Genomic DNA, 17,581 nt, shown 5'->3' on the forward strand with positions numbered 1-17,581 from the left:
TGCAGCGCCGCCTTGCGCGCTTTCTCTTCAAGCAGCACACGACGGTTCAGAGCACAACAGGCGAGACCCCCTCGAAAATGATGTTCGAGCGTGAAATGCGAACCCAGCTCACAGCCATCCTCCCCGAGCCAAAGGCAGAGACGTTCCGGGAAGAAAAAGCAATTCCGCGCTGCGGCACGCTGAATGAGGGGCAGCGCGTCCTCGCCCGACAGTTTCTGAAAAAGCCACGCTGGGAGGAAGCTACAATTGTCAGACGCATAGGCCTGCGCTCTTGGCTCGTCAACATACATGGCACAGTAGCACGCCGACATCTCAACCAGCTGCGTAGATTTACGACGCCGTCTGAGAGCTGTCCGCCAGCGAAGAGAGCACGTGCACCATTTTCCCACATAGCCTGGCACCTCTTCCCGGAAGAAGAGACTTCGCCCAGGACAGACCCAGGAGACACAGCGAACAACAGCCAGCCTACAAGTGTTTCTTCCCCGAGCGCACAAAGCCAGCGCGCCTCCACGCGTGAGCGCCGACCCCCTGCACGATACCAGGCAACTTTCTAAGGGGGAAGGAAGTGTTGTGTCCCCGTATTGCTTTTGTGTGTGTGCGCCCCCTCCTAACGACCACTCGCATTCCCCTCCTAACGACAGTTCGCATCCTCCTCCTAACGACCACTCAATCCTCCTCCTAACGACCGCTTGCCCTTCGTCGCACGCTGTCGCCAGATGCCCCCCCCCCCCACGGTGCGCCCCCGCACCCTCCTCCTGTTCTGGGAAGCCACTCCCTTCCGTGGACGCTTCTCCACTCCCTCCTTTCTTCGGGCGGCCAGTTCGGCTCCTGCCTCGGTCGACGCTGGTCGCACCCTCATCGGCTTTAAATAAACGAAGTCTAAAAGTACCGTGTGCGTCTTTCGCTGCATTCAACACAGCGACCGGACACGACAAATAGCCATCGCCGATAATATTGTGTCTTCACCGATTAGTCTTTCTAGCACTTTAGAGTTGGTTTGGGTTGAACTTCGTGTGCATTTCAGGAAACTGATTCTGGGCATATGCTACCGTCCCCCGTCTTCGTGTGCAACTTTCGTTGAAGATTTGCATGATGCTCTTAATATGATTTCAGTATGTTATCCGGGTGCGGCAATCCTTCTTGCTGGTGACTTCAATTATCGCACTATCGTGTGGGCTAATACGTCGCCGTATCCTTGCCCCTTTTCTACCGAATGCAATAACTTTCTGCGAACCTGTTTGGACTTCAACCTTTCGCAGCTAGTTACTAAGCCAATTCGAGTCACGCCATCATCTTCCAATGTATTAAACCTTGTGCTAACCAACGCGCTGGATCTTATCTCTTCAATCTCGTACTTACCTGGTCTTAGTGATCACACCTTGCTTCATTTCGATGTAAAAATTAATATTCCTAATCGCCGGAGCATATTCAAGTCCATTAGAGATACAAAACATTGCCGCGCTTTGTTCACTTGGGACACTGAGGCTGCGGGACAGAAACTTTTTTTACTGTTATTTGGCACATCGTTTATATTGCGCATAAACATGGTTCACACTGCATTTTCTGAAGATGGGTGCAGTAACTGAGCTGAAGGGCGCTGGTTCACCACCAGTGCATCTGAAGTTATCAAGTTAGTCGCGCACTTACCAAAGGAAAGTCGGGACGTGTTCCTCGGCTGTTTTGGCCAGCGAACCACTGTTGCCGGAACGAGGGTTCACGAGGGACGTCTCAAAACCTTCGGTGAGCAACACTGCCACTATCCTGGACATACGAAAGTTCCTGCGGAACGGTACAAAAACATATATGTAAACTGCTGTACAAGACCTGACTGCATATTCGCCGCGTATTTTTTTTTTCATGCACGGAATAGCGTACGTACTTACCTCCTCGTCAGAGTACAGGTGCACCACGTTAGTGATTTAGTCCATCACTTTAGGGCGCTTCGCAAGGACTTCTACGAAATATTTCTCGAAAAATGCTTTTAAGAGGAACTTTTCGTTCTCGCTGCTGCTGTCTGAGTGCTCGGACTCAGATTCCGACGAGCTCTCATCAGACAAAGCGAGGAGTATTGCCATTCCATGTGATGCCACGATGAGAGTTGTAACCGCTATGCGGCTATGATGGAGAAGACGCAGACGACATACGCGCACCGAAAGCACGTGAAAGAAACAGCGCTCAGTGTTTCCTGCTGACATTCCTGCGCGCGCTAAAAATAACCGAAAATCACACGTTTGTTTCGGAAGTGACAACATCGCCGACTACAGGTTCCGGTGAGATCCGCCACTGGTCGGCAGATCAACCTAGTGCGCTCCGTACTGAATGGAGTTGCTCCAAACGACCAGCGGAATTTGCGCAGTTGACCCAGGTTGACCAGTAGGACTCAAATTCGTCGCCACGGAGCAAAAGCTGCTCCAGCACGACCAGTGGAAATCGCCAATAGTTTCCCCAGCGTGAAGTCCTTAAGCGAAGATGGGTGAAAGCAAGAAATGTCTTCAATTGGAATGATGTGCCGCTCGCTGTCATCTCAGAACTTCACATAAGTATACATGACCTGCTAGCGGCCATAGAACAAAAAAAAAAGAAACTACAAAGCCGTACCGTAGAGAAAAAAAAGCCACATCAACCACACATCTCACATCTCAATTGAGTAATGTTATGTGCACTACGGAGTGCGTCAACAACGGACTTAAGTATTTGCACGACAGACCTTGTGGCGCCATCTAGGAAGAGTCAAGTAAAACAAGTTTGTCCTGTGACCGCACCTTGTGACCTTGCCAATCTCGCGCGTAAAGAGCTGACGAGCGGACCAGCGCTGCCAAGAGGTTCTTGAGCGCAATAAAGTCATGGAAATTGCTACAGGTGCGAGGTTCGATTCGTATGATGCATTTCACACTGCTCTGCGGCATTTCCAAGTGCAGACAAACACTTATCAAGAAAACATTGAAGTCAATGGAGGTTGTCAATGCTCACTTGTCACCGAGGCAGTAATACTGGACAGCAAGGTTCAATTTTCAAATGCCACTTTCACCTGCAAGCATGGAGGACGACACAGGACTAATGCCACCGGAGTTCATCCTAATCAACGGTATGTATAGTGACGAGTTACGTTCCGCGTTGCTTGCCGTGACCACGTGGAGAATTGCAGATTAATTCCAGAAATGCATGCAGCCAGTAGCACGATAGTGCTGTTATGTTCATTTCAGGTACTGCAAAATTTCACTTCATAGCCAAGCTTCAGGCGTTTCTGTGATCTCCCTAGCATCCATGCTAGCGTAACCCTTCGGCAGCGGCATTTTACCTGGCCATGTGTTGCGCGGGGCCCCAATTCCCTCCCTTACACAGAGTAGCATGTCAGCAAATAATCCCGCCGGCTAAAATCTGTTTTTTATTAAAGAGCTCTCTCTCTAGGGTTATCCGAGGACACGGCGCACGCGTTCTGCCGCCCATCACATTTGGCTGCCGTATCCGGCATGCATTGTTGTGTACAGTCGTCAGCACGGCTGTCTAGAGCGCTCATTCAATCATTCATCAGTCATTCAGGGACTATCAAGTAAAGCAGAACATTTGAGGGGATTTGCTGGTGGAGATGGCTCGGCACAGCAAAAAGTTTAAAAGGCACTTTTGTTCTTTCTCCAGGACTATGAAGAAGGACTGCCCGGTAAAACTGGAATTAGCGGCGAGGCGTGCGACTCAACAACTGGAAATCACTGCACTTAATTTACAGCACAATCATGAAGTTAGCAGTGAAATCTACAAGGCATACCCTGAATGTCGTCGGCTTGCCAGTGAGGTCAGCTTCGTGCAGCCTTTAATGGAGCTAAATGTGCCCCCAAGCTTGATCGTACAGAAACTGAAAGAACAAAGTGGTAAGTATTTGAGAATTTTTTTTCTCAGTTTCTGAAGGTATTGATTGCATTATTACTCATCTTTGTTTTAATTTTTTCGCATGCGCAGGAAAAACAGTGATCGCCAAAGATCTGCACAATCTGAAGCATGCAACTCGCACAGAGGATGAAGCAAGACTACCAGTGGCAGAATTAAAGCACTGCCAAGCTACTCATGGTGCTAGAGTGCTGGCCATTGCTGACAAGAACAAGGAGCTGCAAATACTCTTTATTCAAACGCCACACATGCAGCAAGCCTTTATGTCTGTTCCAGAAGTGCTCCTCCTTGACACAACCTATCGCATCAACAAACTATGCATGCCCCTGTATGTGATGGCTGTCCAGGATGCGTACGGCAGCACCCAAGTCATTGCATATGCCTTTGTTGCATCCGAGAAACAGCATGTTGTCAGCCAGCTTTTGGAAACTTTTGTTCAAGAGAATCCTGCTGCTGCTGATACAAAAGTGGTTGTTGTGGACAAAGATTTCACGGAAATCAATGCCATTAGAATGATGTTTCAAAGTTCACCAGCTGTTCAGTTGTGCCAATTCCATGTCAGCAAGGCCTTCAATAGTGCAGCTGGGCAGCTTGCCAAATCATCAGATGAGCGAGAACGTTTATTGAGTAGTTTCAATTTTGGGGGGGGGGGGAGAAGAAAATGGCGCAGTAATTGTCTCACATCTCTGTGGACAACCGAACCGCGCCGTAAGGGAAGGGAGAAAGGCGGGAGTGAAAGAAGAAAGAGAGAGGTGCCGTAGCGGAGGGCTGCAGAATAATTTCGCCCACCTCAAGACCTTTAATGTGCGGTGACATCGCACAGCACACGTGCGCCTTTTGCGTTTCGCCTCCATCGAAACGCGGCTGCTGCAATCGGGTTCAAACCCGGGTCTCCTGATCAGTAGCTGAGCGCAGAAGTGGGAAAGAACTGCGCAGCATTTTTGCAGGTTAACCTGCATTGTACATCTTAAAACCGTTCTGTTCTAGTATAATTTATGCTCCTGCTCAATGCTTCATCTCTGTGGTTATCAGAATGGTCTTCCACAAGGTTTGGTATTGCCAGCATAACAAGAGAAACAAGGTGTCAAGTCGGCGTAATGCCGCGTGCATGGCTAGGCTTGACATCAAGATAAAAAAGCTGACCGAAGCCACAAGGAGAAATGATGAGTACCTGCGAAGGAATGTGCCCTTGGTTGCTGCCATAAGAATTGACTGCAGGCATACCCATAGCACACAGTCAGCAGATGTCCTGCGCTTTCTCCATGGCACCCGCACTACACGGGAAACATTCTTGCAATACTTCAGTGATGGGATGACAGTTAGCGAAGCACACAGGCTGCATGAAAGTAAGCTGTGCCTGGAGGAAAATGGACCAGTGATGTTGGCCAATGGTGCCTTAAGTCCTCTGGCAAGAACCGTGCAAGACTGGCACAATGTCTGGAGGACTGCATACTTTGGTGGTACCAAAATGGACCCACTACTGAAGCTGGCGGAGAAGGCACCCCTTTATGCAGCCAACGGTATGGAAAAACTTATTACAATACCATGCCTCATTATGGGATGCTTGTGGCTAAACATAGTCTCTCTTTATTTTATCAAAAGAATTGTGCTTGTGCGTAACTGTAACCTGCCACAATTTTATGTAGGCCGTAAAAATTTGGACCCCTGTATTTTGGCAATCACACAGCATGATCTGTGCAGGTGTTCTTCAGTGTTCAGATCCAGATTCTGAGACCCTTAGTGCGTATAATGTGCCTGAAATCTCGTGTGCACTTGGCTTCTCACAATTTCTGGGCACTGATGTGACGGTGCACCGGAGTGACAATACCACCTGCTGGGCTATTCTAGTTGTCACCCCCATCATGAAGCGGGCCCAGGCACTGGTGCTGCAAGAGACATAGTCTTTACAGACTCCACGGCCTCTTGTGCCAGCAAAAAATGCACCGTCACGGTGTTGCTGGTGGCAACAATGGCTGGTGCTGCGCTGGTAGCGGTGCTGCTTCACAGTGAGCAGAGCACTGAAGGCTACCTGGCTGAATTTCAGCTTCTAAAAGACACTCATCCTTTCTGCTTTGGAGGTCAGGCCGTAAGTAGGAAAAACGATAACACTGCCTTTAATCTATGCATTGCGGACGCTAATTTCAAGAAAATATGCCTTCATGTTTCCTTCCCCGTTATTTCATCAACATAAAATGTGGTTGTGGTCAAATGTTTAGGGGGAATCCCCCAAGGTGGAGCAGGTTTGTTATAAGGGCGTAAGGTACTCATTGACATCCCCCCGAGCGCAGCCACACGGCTACAAAGGAATGCTGCACGGCGTTCTCAGAAACTCCGTAGTTAAAGAAAATTTACCCTGGTCCGGGGTTCGAACCCGGGACCACCGCTTTCCTTTGTAACCGTATGGCTGCGCTCGGGTGGATGTCAATGAGTAATTACTCCCTTATTACAAAAATGTGGTTGTCTGCCAAGAATTGCAAGAGGTCGTAGGCCAATGTTAGAGATGCAATTCTAGGCTGTCATATTTTTCACGAAAACACCCCATAATGAAAAATGTAAGAGTGATAGTTCAACACTGTGCTAGACAAAACCCATGACTTCACCGTATGCACTCAGTGAGGCTGCAGTTACCAGCAGTGCAATGGCTCAAGTTTGAAGAATAAATAGAGGGGAACAGAATGTTGCAGTTTACTAACATGTCTGTGGCACGAAAGAGAATGATATCAGTTCCTGTAAAATTGTAATGGTCATACAAACATGCGAGCAGCCATTTCTCTAAAGAAGGTAAAAAATTCTTGTACAAACTAGAAAGCACAAGTAACTTTTGGGGCCTACAGTATAAACGAAAATTTCTAAAATGTCCACTTAATGAAACACATTGCTGGTAGGTTGTGATTTTTTTATTAACACAATAAAACCCTACAGATTAGGCTGCAGTACAGCAGGAAAAAGGAACACAATTTCACAAGAGGACAAAATTACTGAGCATGTGAATACTGGGGAAAAGGAGTACTCAATGGCTACAAAGCAAGGCTTAGTGCGAGATAAGGATCTCACTGCAACGAAGAGCCTTGTGCGGCTAGTAGACGGCTCCTTTAAGCACTTACCGGAAGCTAGAGTGCAGGTGCAGGCTCCGTACTACAGCGGAAAACTGACTGCATTGTGCATGGAACGCCCCATATACGACCTTATATTGGGTAACATCAAGGGGGCGAAATTTCCCAAGGACCCAGACGGTCACCGCGAGGGCGAAAAATGCGAATCCTGCACGTCAGAGCGTCGCAGTGATCGACAGGAAAAAAAGCGGCGAAGGAAGCGCGAGCGAGCTAGGGCAAGAAAGGAAGGAATAAAAGAATCCCCCAAGAAGGAAGAACGGCAAAATGTAGCGCAGGAACGTTCCGCACAAGAGAAACCCTCTTCGCAAGAAACATGCGAGAACGAAGTAAGCAGCTGTGAGAAGCTGGGGGGATAAGCCAGTAAGTGGCCGCAGCGGAGCACGAACGCCGAAGGAAGAAACGAAAAACCAGAGAAGGACACGCGAAAACAATGTGTCAGGAGTTTCTGCCAAACTCAGCGTAAGGCAGACTGTGGAAACGATTCTCGTGCTGATCGGCACATTGCTTCGGCTGTTTTCCTGCCGCACCGTCGAATTCGGGAAGGAGACCAGGAGAGTGTTCACACCGGTCCTTATTGTGAGTCTCTGCGTTGTGATGCAAGTGCCTTGGAACCTGTCGATTGTCTTTTTCGCAGGTGCATGCAGCCCCGTGGGATATGAAGGAATTTCTCAGGGCGGAAAGGGCAGAGGCAAACATTGACAGAGCGAAGGAGTCGCGTAAGGAAGAGAACCGCGAGTGCGGCCGAAAGTTTGAGCGAAACAGTTCTGTTCCGAACCCACTGTGTAGGCCAAACGGGGAAGTATAAGCGAAAGTATGCCTCATACTTGTGTGCCTCCTATATGCAATGTTGTGTTAATGTACTGCACAATCACGGTGTGTTTTTATGTGCATTGTGAGCATTGCATTGAGTTTCGTATGTGGAAACATCATTGTATTAATGTATTAATTTTGGCCTTTGCCATTGACTTTGTGAGCGCATGCACGTGCGCGCGAATTGTACCGCTGAACTGCGGCGCGTTTTGAAGTGCAACTTGTCTATTGCACTGTGTTATATATGTGAAAACATCAAGGTATTGTAGTATGTATTTTGGCATTCGCCAGTGACTTTGGGAGCGCATGCCTGTGCGCGTGAATTTTGTGTTTTGTGAATATTGTTACACAATATTCTTAAAGGAAGGGGCAGTGTCACAAAATTCGGCGCATTTTAGAAACAAACAAAGAAAAACCGCCGCGCGCACGGCGTCTCGCCGGCGCGAGCCTAACGTGAGAGAAGGAAAACCCCCGCTAAGCGCGTGGCTACCTCTCCCCTCCACCACCGCTCACCGACACAGCGTGCGCCGAGGGAATGAGTCATCCACGCCAACGATTTCTCTGGAACATCCGAGTTGCTTCTACTGCTGACGGGGGGAAAAGAGCGTAGCCTTGCGTGCACTAAGACACGTCCCCCTTGCCCGTCGGCGGCGGCGCCACGCCAGAACTAGCCAGAACCTTTGCGAAACGTCTTCCGACTTTAACCAATGAGGACGCGCGGCCGGCGAGAGAAAGGAAGGGAAACTACACGGGAGATGCTGCGTGTATGTGCGCCTACTTTGGCGCGTGGAACAAACAGACGTGAGAGCGAGCCTATAAAAGAAGGACGTTGACCGCTGTCAAGTCAGTCCGGACCGCCGTTTAAGCTTCATCGAAGCGCGCCCGTTCCGACTCCCGGGAAAATACCACTCGGCCAGCATCGGACCAACGAGGCAACGTTCACCAGTCTGCAGGACGGCATCATCGTGGAACTCTGGTCGTCGGACTGCCGCAGTGCCGGTGAACAAATTGTGTTTTGTTTGTTTACCTCTCTCTTGTGTTAGGGCACTTTAGGTGCAATATTGCCTCTGTGTTGTATTCTCTCTCGAGTTTAACTTTGCACGTGTTGCATTGTTTTGATAATCACTTTGTATATGTTTGTACTAGTGATTGTGAAATCCTCTGTATCATCTCTTAGCTGTATAAACTTTGTTTTGTTTGTGAACCTTTGGCTCCGACCCATTCTCTGGCTTGCGACCAGCGAAAGCTGCGCACCGAACGCCCAAAAACCTCTTGTCATTTGGTAGCTGGTCTCTGCTGAGTTTGCCACGCTGAGTCGAGGGCATCTCCTTCGAGTCCGAGACCGCTACCCCCACACGCTCTAAGGGTGTCTGGGAACTTCCCACGTAAAAGTGCGCGAAGTGTGGGTGACAGCTTGACGTATTGCTGGCGAAGTACCAACCCCTTTTCAAAGACGAGTTGGGCACGATAACGGAACAGCGCGCCGAACTTTTTCTTAAACCTGATATGAAGCCAAGATTCCTAGAAGCCAGGAACGTTCCATTCGCGTTGCAAAAAGCTTTCGGTGCTGAATGGACTAAAATGGAACAACTGGGAAATATATCGCCGGTTATGACGCCAGAATACGCTACGCCTGCGGTACCTGTAATCAAGCAAGATGGTAGCATAGAGATTTGCGGCGACTACAAGACGCTTACCCCCCAACAAGGCTGTGAACAGGTCGTCCACCTTCGGTAATGGGTAGTCATTTCTCGAACATTGATCTCAACCAAGCCTATCAGCAAGTGGTCATGTCTGAGTCTTCAAAACAATACCTCACGTTAAATATGCAAAAAGGATTGTTTGCTGCTAATCGACTCACGTTTGGAATTTCGTCCACACCTGGGATTTTCCAAATAATTGACACCATGCTGAAGGGCTTGCACGGTGTTTGCAGCTACCTAGACGACATTCTGGTGAGTGGTAAAAATGACGAAGAGCATTTCAACAATCTGGAAGCTGTGTTAAAATGACTTCTTAGAAGAGGTTTTCGTGTCAATAAAGAGAAGTGTTCGTTTTTCCAACAGGACCTTCGCTACCTCGGACACAGAATCAGCGCACAAGGCATCTTGGCAACAACGGAGAAGGTTGACGCACTCCTCAAGGCTCCAGCCCCTAAAGACAGGCAGCAGCTGCAGTCGTTCCTGGGAGTCGTCAATTTCGACGGCAAGTTCCTTCCTAACCTAGCAACAGTGGCACAACCATTTTTCAGGCTGCTATGTAAAAACTTCCCGTGCTGCTGGGATGAGCGTTGTCAGGAATTGTTCACCAAGATAAAGACCTTGCTAGCCTCTACGCCGATTTTGGCGCACTACGACCCGTGCAAACCGTCGCAGCTATCACGTGACGCAGAGCACTATGGTTTAGGCGCGGTTCTTTCTCATGTTTTGGATGACGGCAGCACAAAGCCAATAGCTTTCGCATCGCATACCTTGACCGATGCCGAGAAATACAGCCAGCTTGAGAAAGAGGCCCTTGCAATAATATTTGGTGTTAAGAAGTTTCATTTCTACATTTTCGGTCATTCGTTGCTCATGAATATCATGTTCTGCAGAGCCTGGCTGTGGGCTATTGGCTTGAGTCTTCCATTGTATAGTAGAGCGTCCTGTAAGGCTGTTGAGATCACCGAGAAAGAACATGCTTAACTGCGTCATTTTTTGCTATGCAGGAGACAGTGTCTACACATTGGAGCCAGCCATGGCTGCTTGCACCACTGGTACGGCATCACAGACCCGACCAGCTGAAGACCTGTACAACATGCCACGTTCTTTCGTGCCATTTGTGGTTGAGCACTGCATCGATGGGCCGAATAGCTACTTCATGTGCTTTATAAGGCACCGGACGCACCACCGCCAGTGGGAGTGGACAGTGTGCATCATCACTGCGCGTGCCGCACTTCACAACCTCTCTTTGGATGCACCCATGTCAGCCGAGGGCACAGGCGACACTGCCACTGACCTAGAAACAACGGGCCACCTCTGCATGCCGGCTACTTAGCAGAGACAGGATCCCTCCTCGCCTACCTCCAGGGGAGACCAATGCACTACTGTATTTTCGGCCTCTTAGGACGACCCGTTTCCAGAGGCAGGCATAGCTTGAGATGGTGCAGGGACAGTTGCGGTGGCAACTCTAGCGTCAGGCAATAACTCACCACGCTGGCGTGGAGTTTTATCACGGCCACTGTTTCTGTTGCCACTGTCATTGCCTCGTGTCAGTGCACAACACATATCTGCATGTGTGTAAGCAACTGTGTGATGTGGTTGTGCCCTTGCCCACAGCCAGCCTCTTGGTCTGAATGGATTGCCAAATACAGCTCACCCTGTGTGTTAAACGCATCAGTGTGCACTCTTTCGCCAATGCTTACATTGACCCGCCTGCCCCTTCCCTGCTATCACTTTCCGTCTTGGTACTGTGCCTGTGGTCATTACCCGTGCGATGGACATGCATAAAACCAAGGGTGCAGTGCTGAGTTAAGGCACTAAATGTTTGTGATGGTTGTTGGAATCAGAAAGCACCACCAATGCTTTTTTTTTATTGCAACATACATTCAGTAAGAGCGTTTATTGTTTTAGCCATAGCATTTCACATGACCGTTCCTATTGCAGAAGAAGCAGTGTATATACAAGCATGCTTTACCTTGATTTACAATGATCATATGGCATTTTCAAATGCAATTAAGAAAAAAAATTTGAGTTCAAAGTGCCTGTTTTCTTTCACACAGAGGGTGCCTGTTCACTAAGTACTGCATGGTACAGTGTACATAATGCATTTTCAGGACTTGAAAACATTTTGGCACATATAAAATGCATAAATACCAAAGATTAGCTTTTAGCTTGATGGTAGGTGACTAGGGGTTTCGCTCTTTGGTAAAAGCTAGCTGCAGCAAGGAGAATGCTGTAAAAAAAATTAATAATAAATATTGTAAGGTGCAGTGGCCACAGTGAATGCTGAATGACTAGAAAATCCTCACTGATAGACAAAGGTGTGTCAACATCACAGATACATCACTGAGAAGATGGTATGTGAGTAGAGGTTGTTTTAAAATAACAAAACATGCAATACCATTACTGAGAATGCAATGCTCTACAGCTCGAAGAATATACAGGCAGCTCCATTATAGGAAAGTTTCAGCACTCAATGACTGCCCCCATAACTGACACCTAGCTTGGCTTGCAATTTAATGACTGACACTGCCAAACGGCCTGACAAGTTCCTTATGCTGTCGAATAATGTGTGCAACAAGTACACGTAGAACTGCTTTCAGGCTACTTTTCCTCTTGGTATTTAATATCCTTTTTCAACTTTAATGCTTCGTCTTTTGTACAAACTGGTTGTTCCTTTCTCTATTGGAGGGGCCTATATACAACGTGCCTCAGCTACGAGGGACCAATATTTAAAAAAACAAACGTGTTCTTCTGAACTGAAAGAAAGTGCATGTTAGAAGCTATGAGAAGTATGTAAAACCCTTCAGACACTGCACTCAGCAAACCCAGCGATGCCAACACGTTCACTCCACCTGCTCTGCAAAATGCAATACCATATTGCACACTACTGCACTGTCCTACCTGTATCACCTCCGCACTACATCACTGCCCTGGATCATATGCGAACTTGAACGCTGCCTCTACACAGTCATTGTGGAAAATTCAGGTTGCTGTGTACCAGCCAACACTTCATTGGCTCAACATTCCGCCCTGTTGCAATTAGCCTTTACACAAGCCATACAGCCACCCTACTTATTCCCTGGTTGACCCCTGACCAGTAAGATCAGCAAATGACCTTGATGGAACAAGCTCGTTTCAACCTCGGTGACAACAACAAATTTAGGAAATCTAGTGCTGCCTCTCTCTCTAAACAAATTAAATGGAGCATAAACATCACAATTTCTGCATCTCGCACAGGCACAAAAAAAAAATTCCACAGCAACTGAAGATCAACCGAACGGAACATCAAGTGCTTAGCCCGATGTGAGCGGCATCACTTGGTTACGAGGCATGAGTGATTTCTGCCACAGTAATCGGGCGTGCCGGCGCTCATTTACCGCACTGAGATTGCAAGCTCCCAGCAGCTGCACCTGCCTGCTCCCATCTATCGGCAGTTGCTGCAGTGTGATGATACATGGTTGTCCGGTATTTTCTAAACAAAAACAAACAGAACCACTCGTCACCCTTAGAGCACATTTGTCATCGGTAGTAGGCGCCGACCTAGATGTCTTCGTCGATTTTCCACACGAGCGCTCCTTGCAAGTCGATCATTGCAGACCCGCGGTAATCACTGCCTTCAAATAGATTTTTCCGCGCACTTAAGACATCCGGTTAGTACCTTGATTCTAGACGACGTGTAAAAAAAGCTGCAGAGCCGCGGAATCAGCTGTTTTTCTTTCTGGCTGCTATGTTCACGATGGATGCATATGTGGGTGGATGCATGGAGGGTGGGTGGATGAGTAAGGCTGAATCCTTTGAATCGAGGGGCAGTTCGCGCTACCTAGCCGACGTTTTTCTGTCATTAGCGCACCCTTGCGGCAGAAAAATTGACTGATGAGCAAACTTAATTGCAAATCTAAGAATGGTTCTTGTTTTGCTTAGTGTTATTGAGTTTTAAACACAGCTTGTCAGCAAAATAAAACATTGTTCATTTTATTCACTGCATCTTTACAGCAAGACGTTAGCATATGGTCCCTTGTTGTGCGAATAAATGCTTCCGGGGTGGAGCCCTGCTACTAGCCACCGCAACCTTGCTGCTGATTGGTTGATTCCGCGGTTCGCATCCCGCGGTGTCGTCATTTTGACGTCACGCTCTCAAACTTGAGAGCGATATTGAAAGCGGTGCAGAATAGGGCCCCTGTCCTCCTAACCTCGCTATGCCCTACGACATCCCATTTAATGCCCGCTAGTTCCTCATCCTCAAACAGCTTTACAAGACTAGCCTCACTGGATAAGGTTCTAGCGTTAAGCGTCATCAGGTTCAGTTTCCAGTGGCGGCCTGTCTAGAGAAAGAGATTCTTAGCACCCTCCGCTGTGTAACAGGCCTGACCGCTGCCTTGGTTAGTTGCTCCGCTGCCGCTGGGGACTGAGGGTTAACTAGTGTATTCATACAGGAGATTTTGGCCAAGTACTACACCAGGGCGACCAAATCCTGTTCTGGTGAGGAAGTGGGTTGCCAGTTCTGCTCACCGATATCAGCCTATACCCAAGGCCTGGTTATGCAATTCCACCGACAAGCGAATAAGGTTATTTCTACTTAACAGCAAGCTAGCCACGGCATCCATGCCTTAGATACTGACCTTTTTCGCTTTTTTTTTTTAGGTTTAAACTGGAAACTCCAACCCCAACTAGGATGTCAGAGTCCAGAGTATGCATACTCTGTCAATTCTGCACAGTAATATAATTTCAATTGCTTCAAACTGCGACAGAATTTTCTTGTCTGTAATCCTCCTTACAACTGTGCTCTGAAAGGTAGTGGATATCCGCCAAGATTCACACTATGTGGAAATGTTTGGCAACAGATGATGTAAAGTCAGATTTTTAGAAGAAAGTTAGTCACAATATTGTTAATGAAAAACAGATCCAAGGATGAATCCTTGCAGGTCACGTGAAGAATGAACACTAAAAGCTATCAATTGTTCTTGGCTTGACAGGCGTGCTGAAATCGACTATTGTTCTTGCTGCAGGCACCACATGTATTTATGGCAGACAACTCCAGTGCAGAGAAGACTGCACTGCAGGAAGCAAGGCCTACAGCTAGACAGCTTCTGTGCCATTTCATGTGGCTCAGGCAGAGTGGTGCTGGCTGACAGCTGCCCACAACCACGTTGGCAAGGACCAGAGACGGCAACTAATGTCAACATTCCAGGAGGCAAGTTTTGTTCAAACATAGTTCTTTTTTTAAAGAGGGGGACTGTGTGAAATTACAGGCACAGCGTAAATGTGCATATGTGTATGTGACAGGCATTGGCACATTTCTCACTGAAGGATTCCAAACTCCAACTACAGGTCATGTATGCTGACACAGAGGAGAAGTTGGAAGCTGCAAAAGCCAGGTTTGGGTTTTAATCACACCAGAGCTACGTAGAACGGGTGAAGGCATCCCCCAAAAGGGAGGAGGAGTGGGTGCTCCTTTTCCGGGCAAACATCACCACACTGGGGCACAACACAAACAATTTCTCTGAGGCCACCATCCGTATTTGTCAAAGACGATCATGCTCAGCAGAGCAGAGGCCTTCAACACCGTTGCACTAGTGGAAGCAATGGCCGTGGTGTGGGAGAGATACTTTGAGAGCCACATCCTCCGCCATGCTAACAGCCGTGTTGCCAATCGTCACCTGGCTTACAAACGGCTCTTTTCCCAGGTTGCCATCAGGATCTGCTGACACCATAAAATTAACGGGCCATAACCCCTATGCAGTGCCAGGTGCCACACGCCAAGACACCATATATGAAGTGTCAGCAGATTTTGGAATGTGCAGCTGCGCAGCAGGAAAACCAGGTGCTTTTTATAAGCACCAGGCGCTTGTCCATAACACTTTTGTGGGATTGTTTCTCAATGCTCCGCCCCTAACAGACATCAATTGGGCAAGCTGGCCTTAGGCAACAAGTGCCCCCCTCTCTTTATGCCATTCCTGGAAGGAGAGGAGCCTCAAGAAGACCCCGACCAGGCAAGCTGCACTCATGAAAACTCACAGGCTTGTGAAGCAAGCCACATGCAAGACGACCCTCAGCCCTCCACATCAAGACTGCTGTCACCTACTGTGCAAGACTGCGATCAACCCCAGCTTGCCTAGGTGCATATTCCCTGTAAAGTTCCTTCTCATCCTAAATCCTTCTTTCCTCAGCAATGCCAGTGCAGGTGAAGACAACGAACATTTTTTCTGGTTGATCTTTGTAAACTTGTAGAAAAGACACTTCTTTAGAGTTCTTGCTGCAAGTAACACAAGTGTAGAAGTACAAAGCCTAGAATTCTCTGCGATACATATTACCTTGCCGATGTTAGTTGCACATCCAAGTCTACAGCTTTCCATCCAGATGAAAGACTAGACCAGGCAAGAATGAATAAATGAGCCACAGTTTTGTCTGTAAATGTTGGGAACATTTGCAACGGATCTGTATCTCAAGTATGTTAAACTCAGATTGTTCCACTGACCACGTCTTTACCGCCTATGCATGAAGAGATATGCCTTGCTATAGTGAAGTTTCATGTCCAGCAAATGGATATTCTGATTCAGCATAGAGCTTATCGCGAGGATAGCAATAGGGTGCCACGGTCAAAATTGGCTACTTGTAGCAATTTTCAGACAAGTTTAGTTAGTTTATGAGGATTTAACGTCCCAAATCGGCTCAGGCTATGAGGGATGTCGTAATGAACGGCTCCGGATATTTCAACCACCTGGGGTTCATTAACATGCACTGATATCTCACAGTAGATGGGCCTCTTAGAATTTCACCTCCATTGAAATGCGACCGCCGTACCCATGATCGAACCCATGTCTTTTGGGCCAGCAGCCAAACGCCATAACCACTGAGCCACTGCGGCGGCTCAATTCAAAGAAGTGTACTTGCAAATAATGAGAATTCTAATATACAAAAGAAAGAAAATCAACATGGCAATCCTCAGCTGCTGCAGCCCAGCCTGCAAGTAGAACTTCCATCGCACGGTAGATGATAGCTACAGAGCTTTGGACATTCGAAACACTCAAAGTGGACAGAATCTAGTCCTTCATTTTCACAACCTTTCATGCAGGATAGAGAAGATGTGTGTACCGGAGCTTGGAGTCCCAGCTGCGCTGCCTGCACGCCATGAATGAGCACAACCCTGCACATCTGGAAATCCTGCGGTGTCTTGGGCATGAGCTGGACTGCGTGCCCAATGGAAATGATGCAGCTGGGCTTATGCTTGCCTTCAAGGCAACCGCAGCAGCACAAAGGCACCGGGGACACCAAATCTGGGTGCAGCCTACAAGTATTGCGAGACGCCGGCCAAGGTTGACAAGGGGCTCTAAAAGGGTGTCAGGTGGACACCCACCAGGTCAATCCTGTTCCAAGAGGCCAAAAAAAAAAAGGCCCTACTCCCTTCGGAGTAATGCGCTCGAAAATGACCAAAGTGTAAAATTGCACTGAGGGCATTTCTGATAAGATCAAATGCAACATGTCTATTCTAGATAACAGACTTTATCTTGAGGGGCGTGTCATGTACCGCACGTGACACTGTGCCCTTGATTGTGATGTCAGGTTTGTGCTGCGAGCTGGAAATGCATGCATTTTAAAGGGACACTGAGGAGAAATTGAACTTGGCTTGTATCGACAGAATACCAGCTCCTGATTACAAAAACGCCACTCATACTGACAACAAAGCTCTTGTAACGTAGAAAAGAGCAAGAACCAAAATACAGGTATCGCCGCCACAGGCCAAACTCGCAAGTACAAGCGTGATGAGATCATAGAACAAAACAGTGTTGCTAGAACGAATGGTTCTAGCAACACCAGGAACCGAGAATTCATGCATCACTGAGGCGCAGCCAATGCATGCGCAAATCTCCTTGACGTCGCCAGATGGCGCCACGTGCCCGGCTGCTACGCGCGCTCCTGAAGCATCGGGACAAATCAGCGCCTGTTTTCCGGCGGTAGGCGGGCTCCCGGTATTCCGCTAGCGGTAACAAGGTACACGGTATGCTAAAGGTGTCTATTTGCGAGAACTTCGTTGACGACTTCGAGAACGAGATCCATCGTAACGCTGGCAAAACG

The 17,581-nt window shown here is 48.0% G+C and overlaps 1 protein-coding gene, 1 long non-coding RNA gene and 1 pseudogene across 3 annotated transcripts in view; 2 read left to right on the plus strand and 1 right to left on the minus strand.

Moving 5' to 3' along the window:
- The window catches only part of LOC149360963 (uncharacterized), a 30,685-nt gene extending 25,811 nt beyond the window's left edge, over positions 1–4,874 (plus strand). Inside the window, exons 6-9 of the mRNA XM_089567961.1 lie at positions 2,919–3,085; positions 3,637–3,866; positions 3,955–4,509; positions 4,870–4,874. Coding sequence (XP_089424087.1) covers positions 2,919–3,085; positions 3,637–3,866; positions 3,955–4,509; positions 4,870–4,874 — 957 coding nt within the window. The remainder of the gene's footprint in view (positions 1–2,918; positions 3,086–3,636; positions 3,867–3,954; positions 4,510–4,869) is intronic.
- Positions 1,451–17,581, minus strand: part of LOC149360964 (uncharacterized) — a 92,683-nt gene continuing 76,552 nt past the window's right edge. The window contains exons 4-5 of one of the 2 annotated variants that reach the window (XR_016288887.1): positions 3,764–3,850; positions 1,451–1,779 (exon numbers count right to left, since the gene is read on the minus strand). This is a non-coding gene — a long non-coding RNA (uncharacterized LOC149360964). The remainder of the gene's footprint in view (positions 1,780–3,763; positions 3,851–17,581) is intronic. The other variant, XR_016288886.1, reaches the window with a different exon arrangement.
- Positions 4,916–15,430, plus strand: LOC149360965 (uncharacterized; annotated as a pseudogene).

Source organism: Amblyomma mixtum, chromosome 2, assembly GCF_055824585.1.
Source record: "Amblyomma mixtum isolate Tamu chromosome 2, ASM5582458v1, whole genome shotgun sequence".
Lineage (NCBI taxonomy): Eukaryota > Metazoa > Arthropoda > Arachnida > Ixodida > Ixodidae > Amblyomma > Amblyomma mixtum.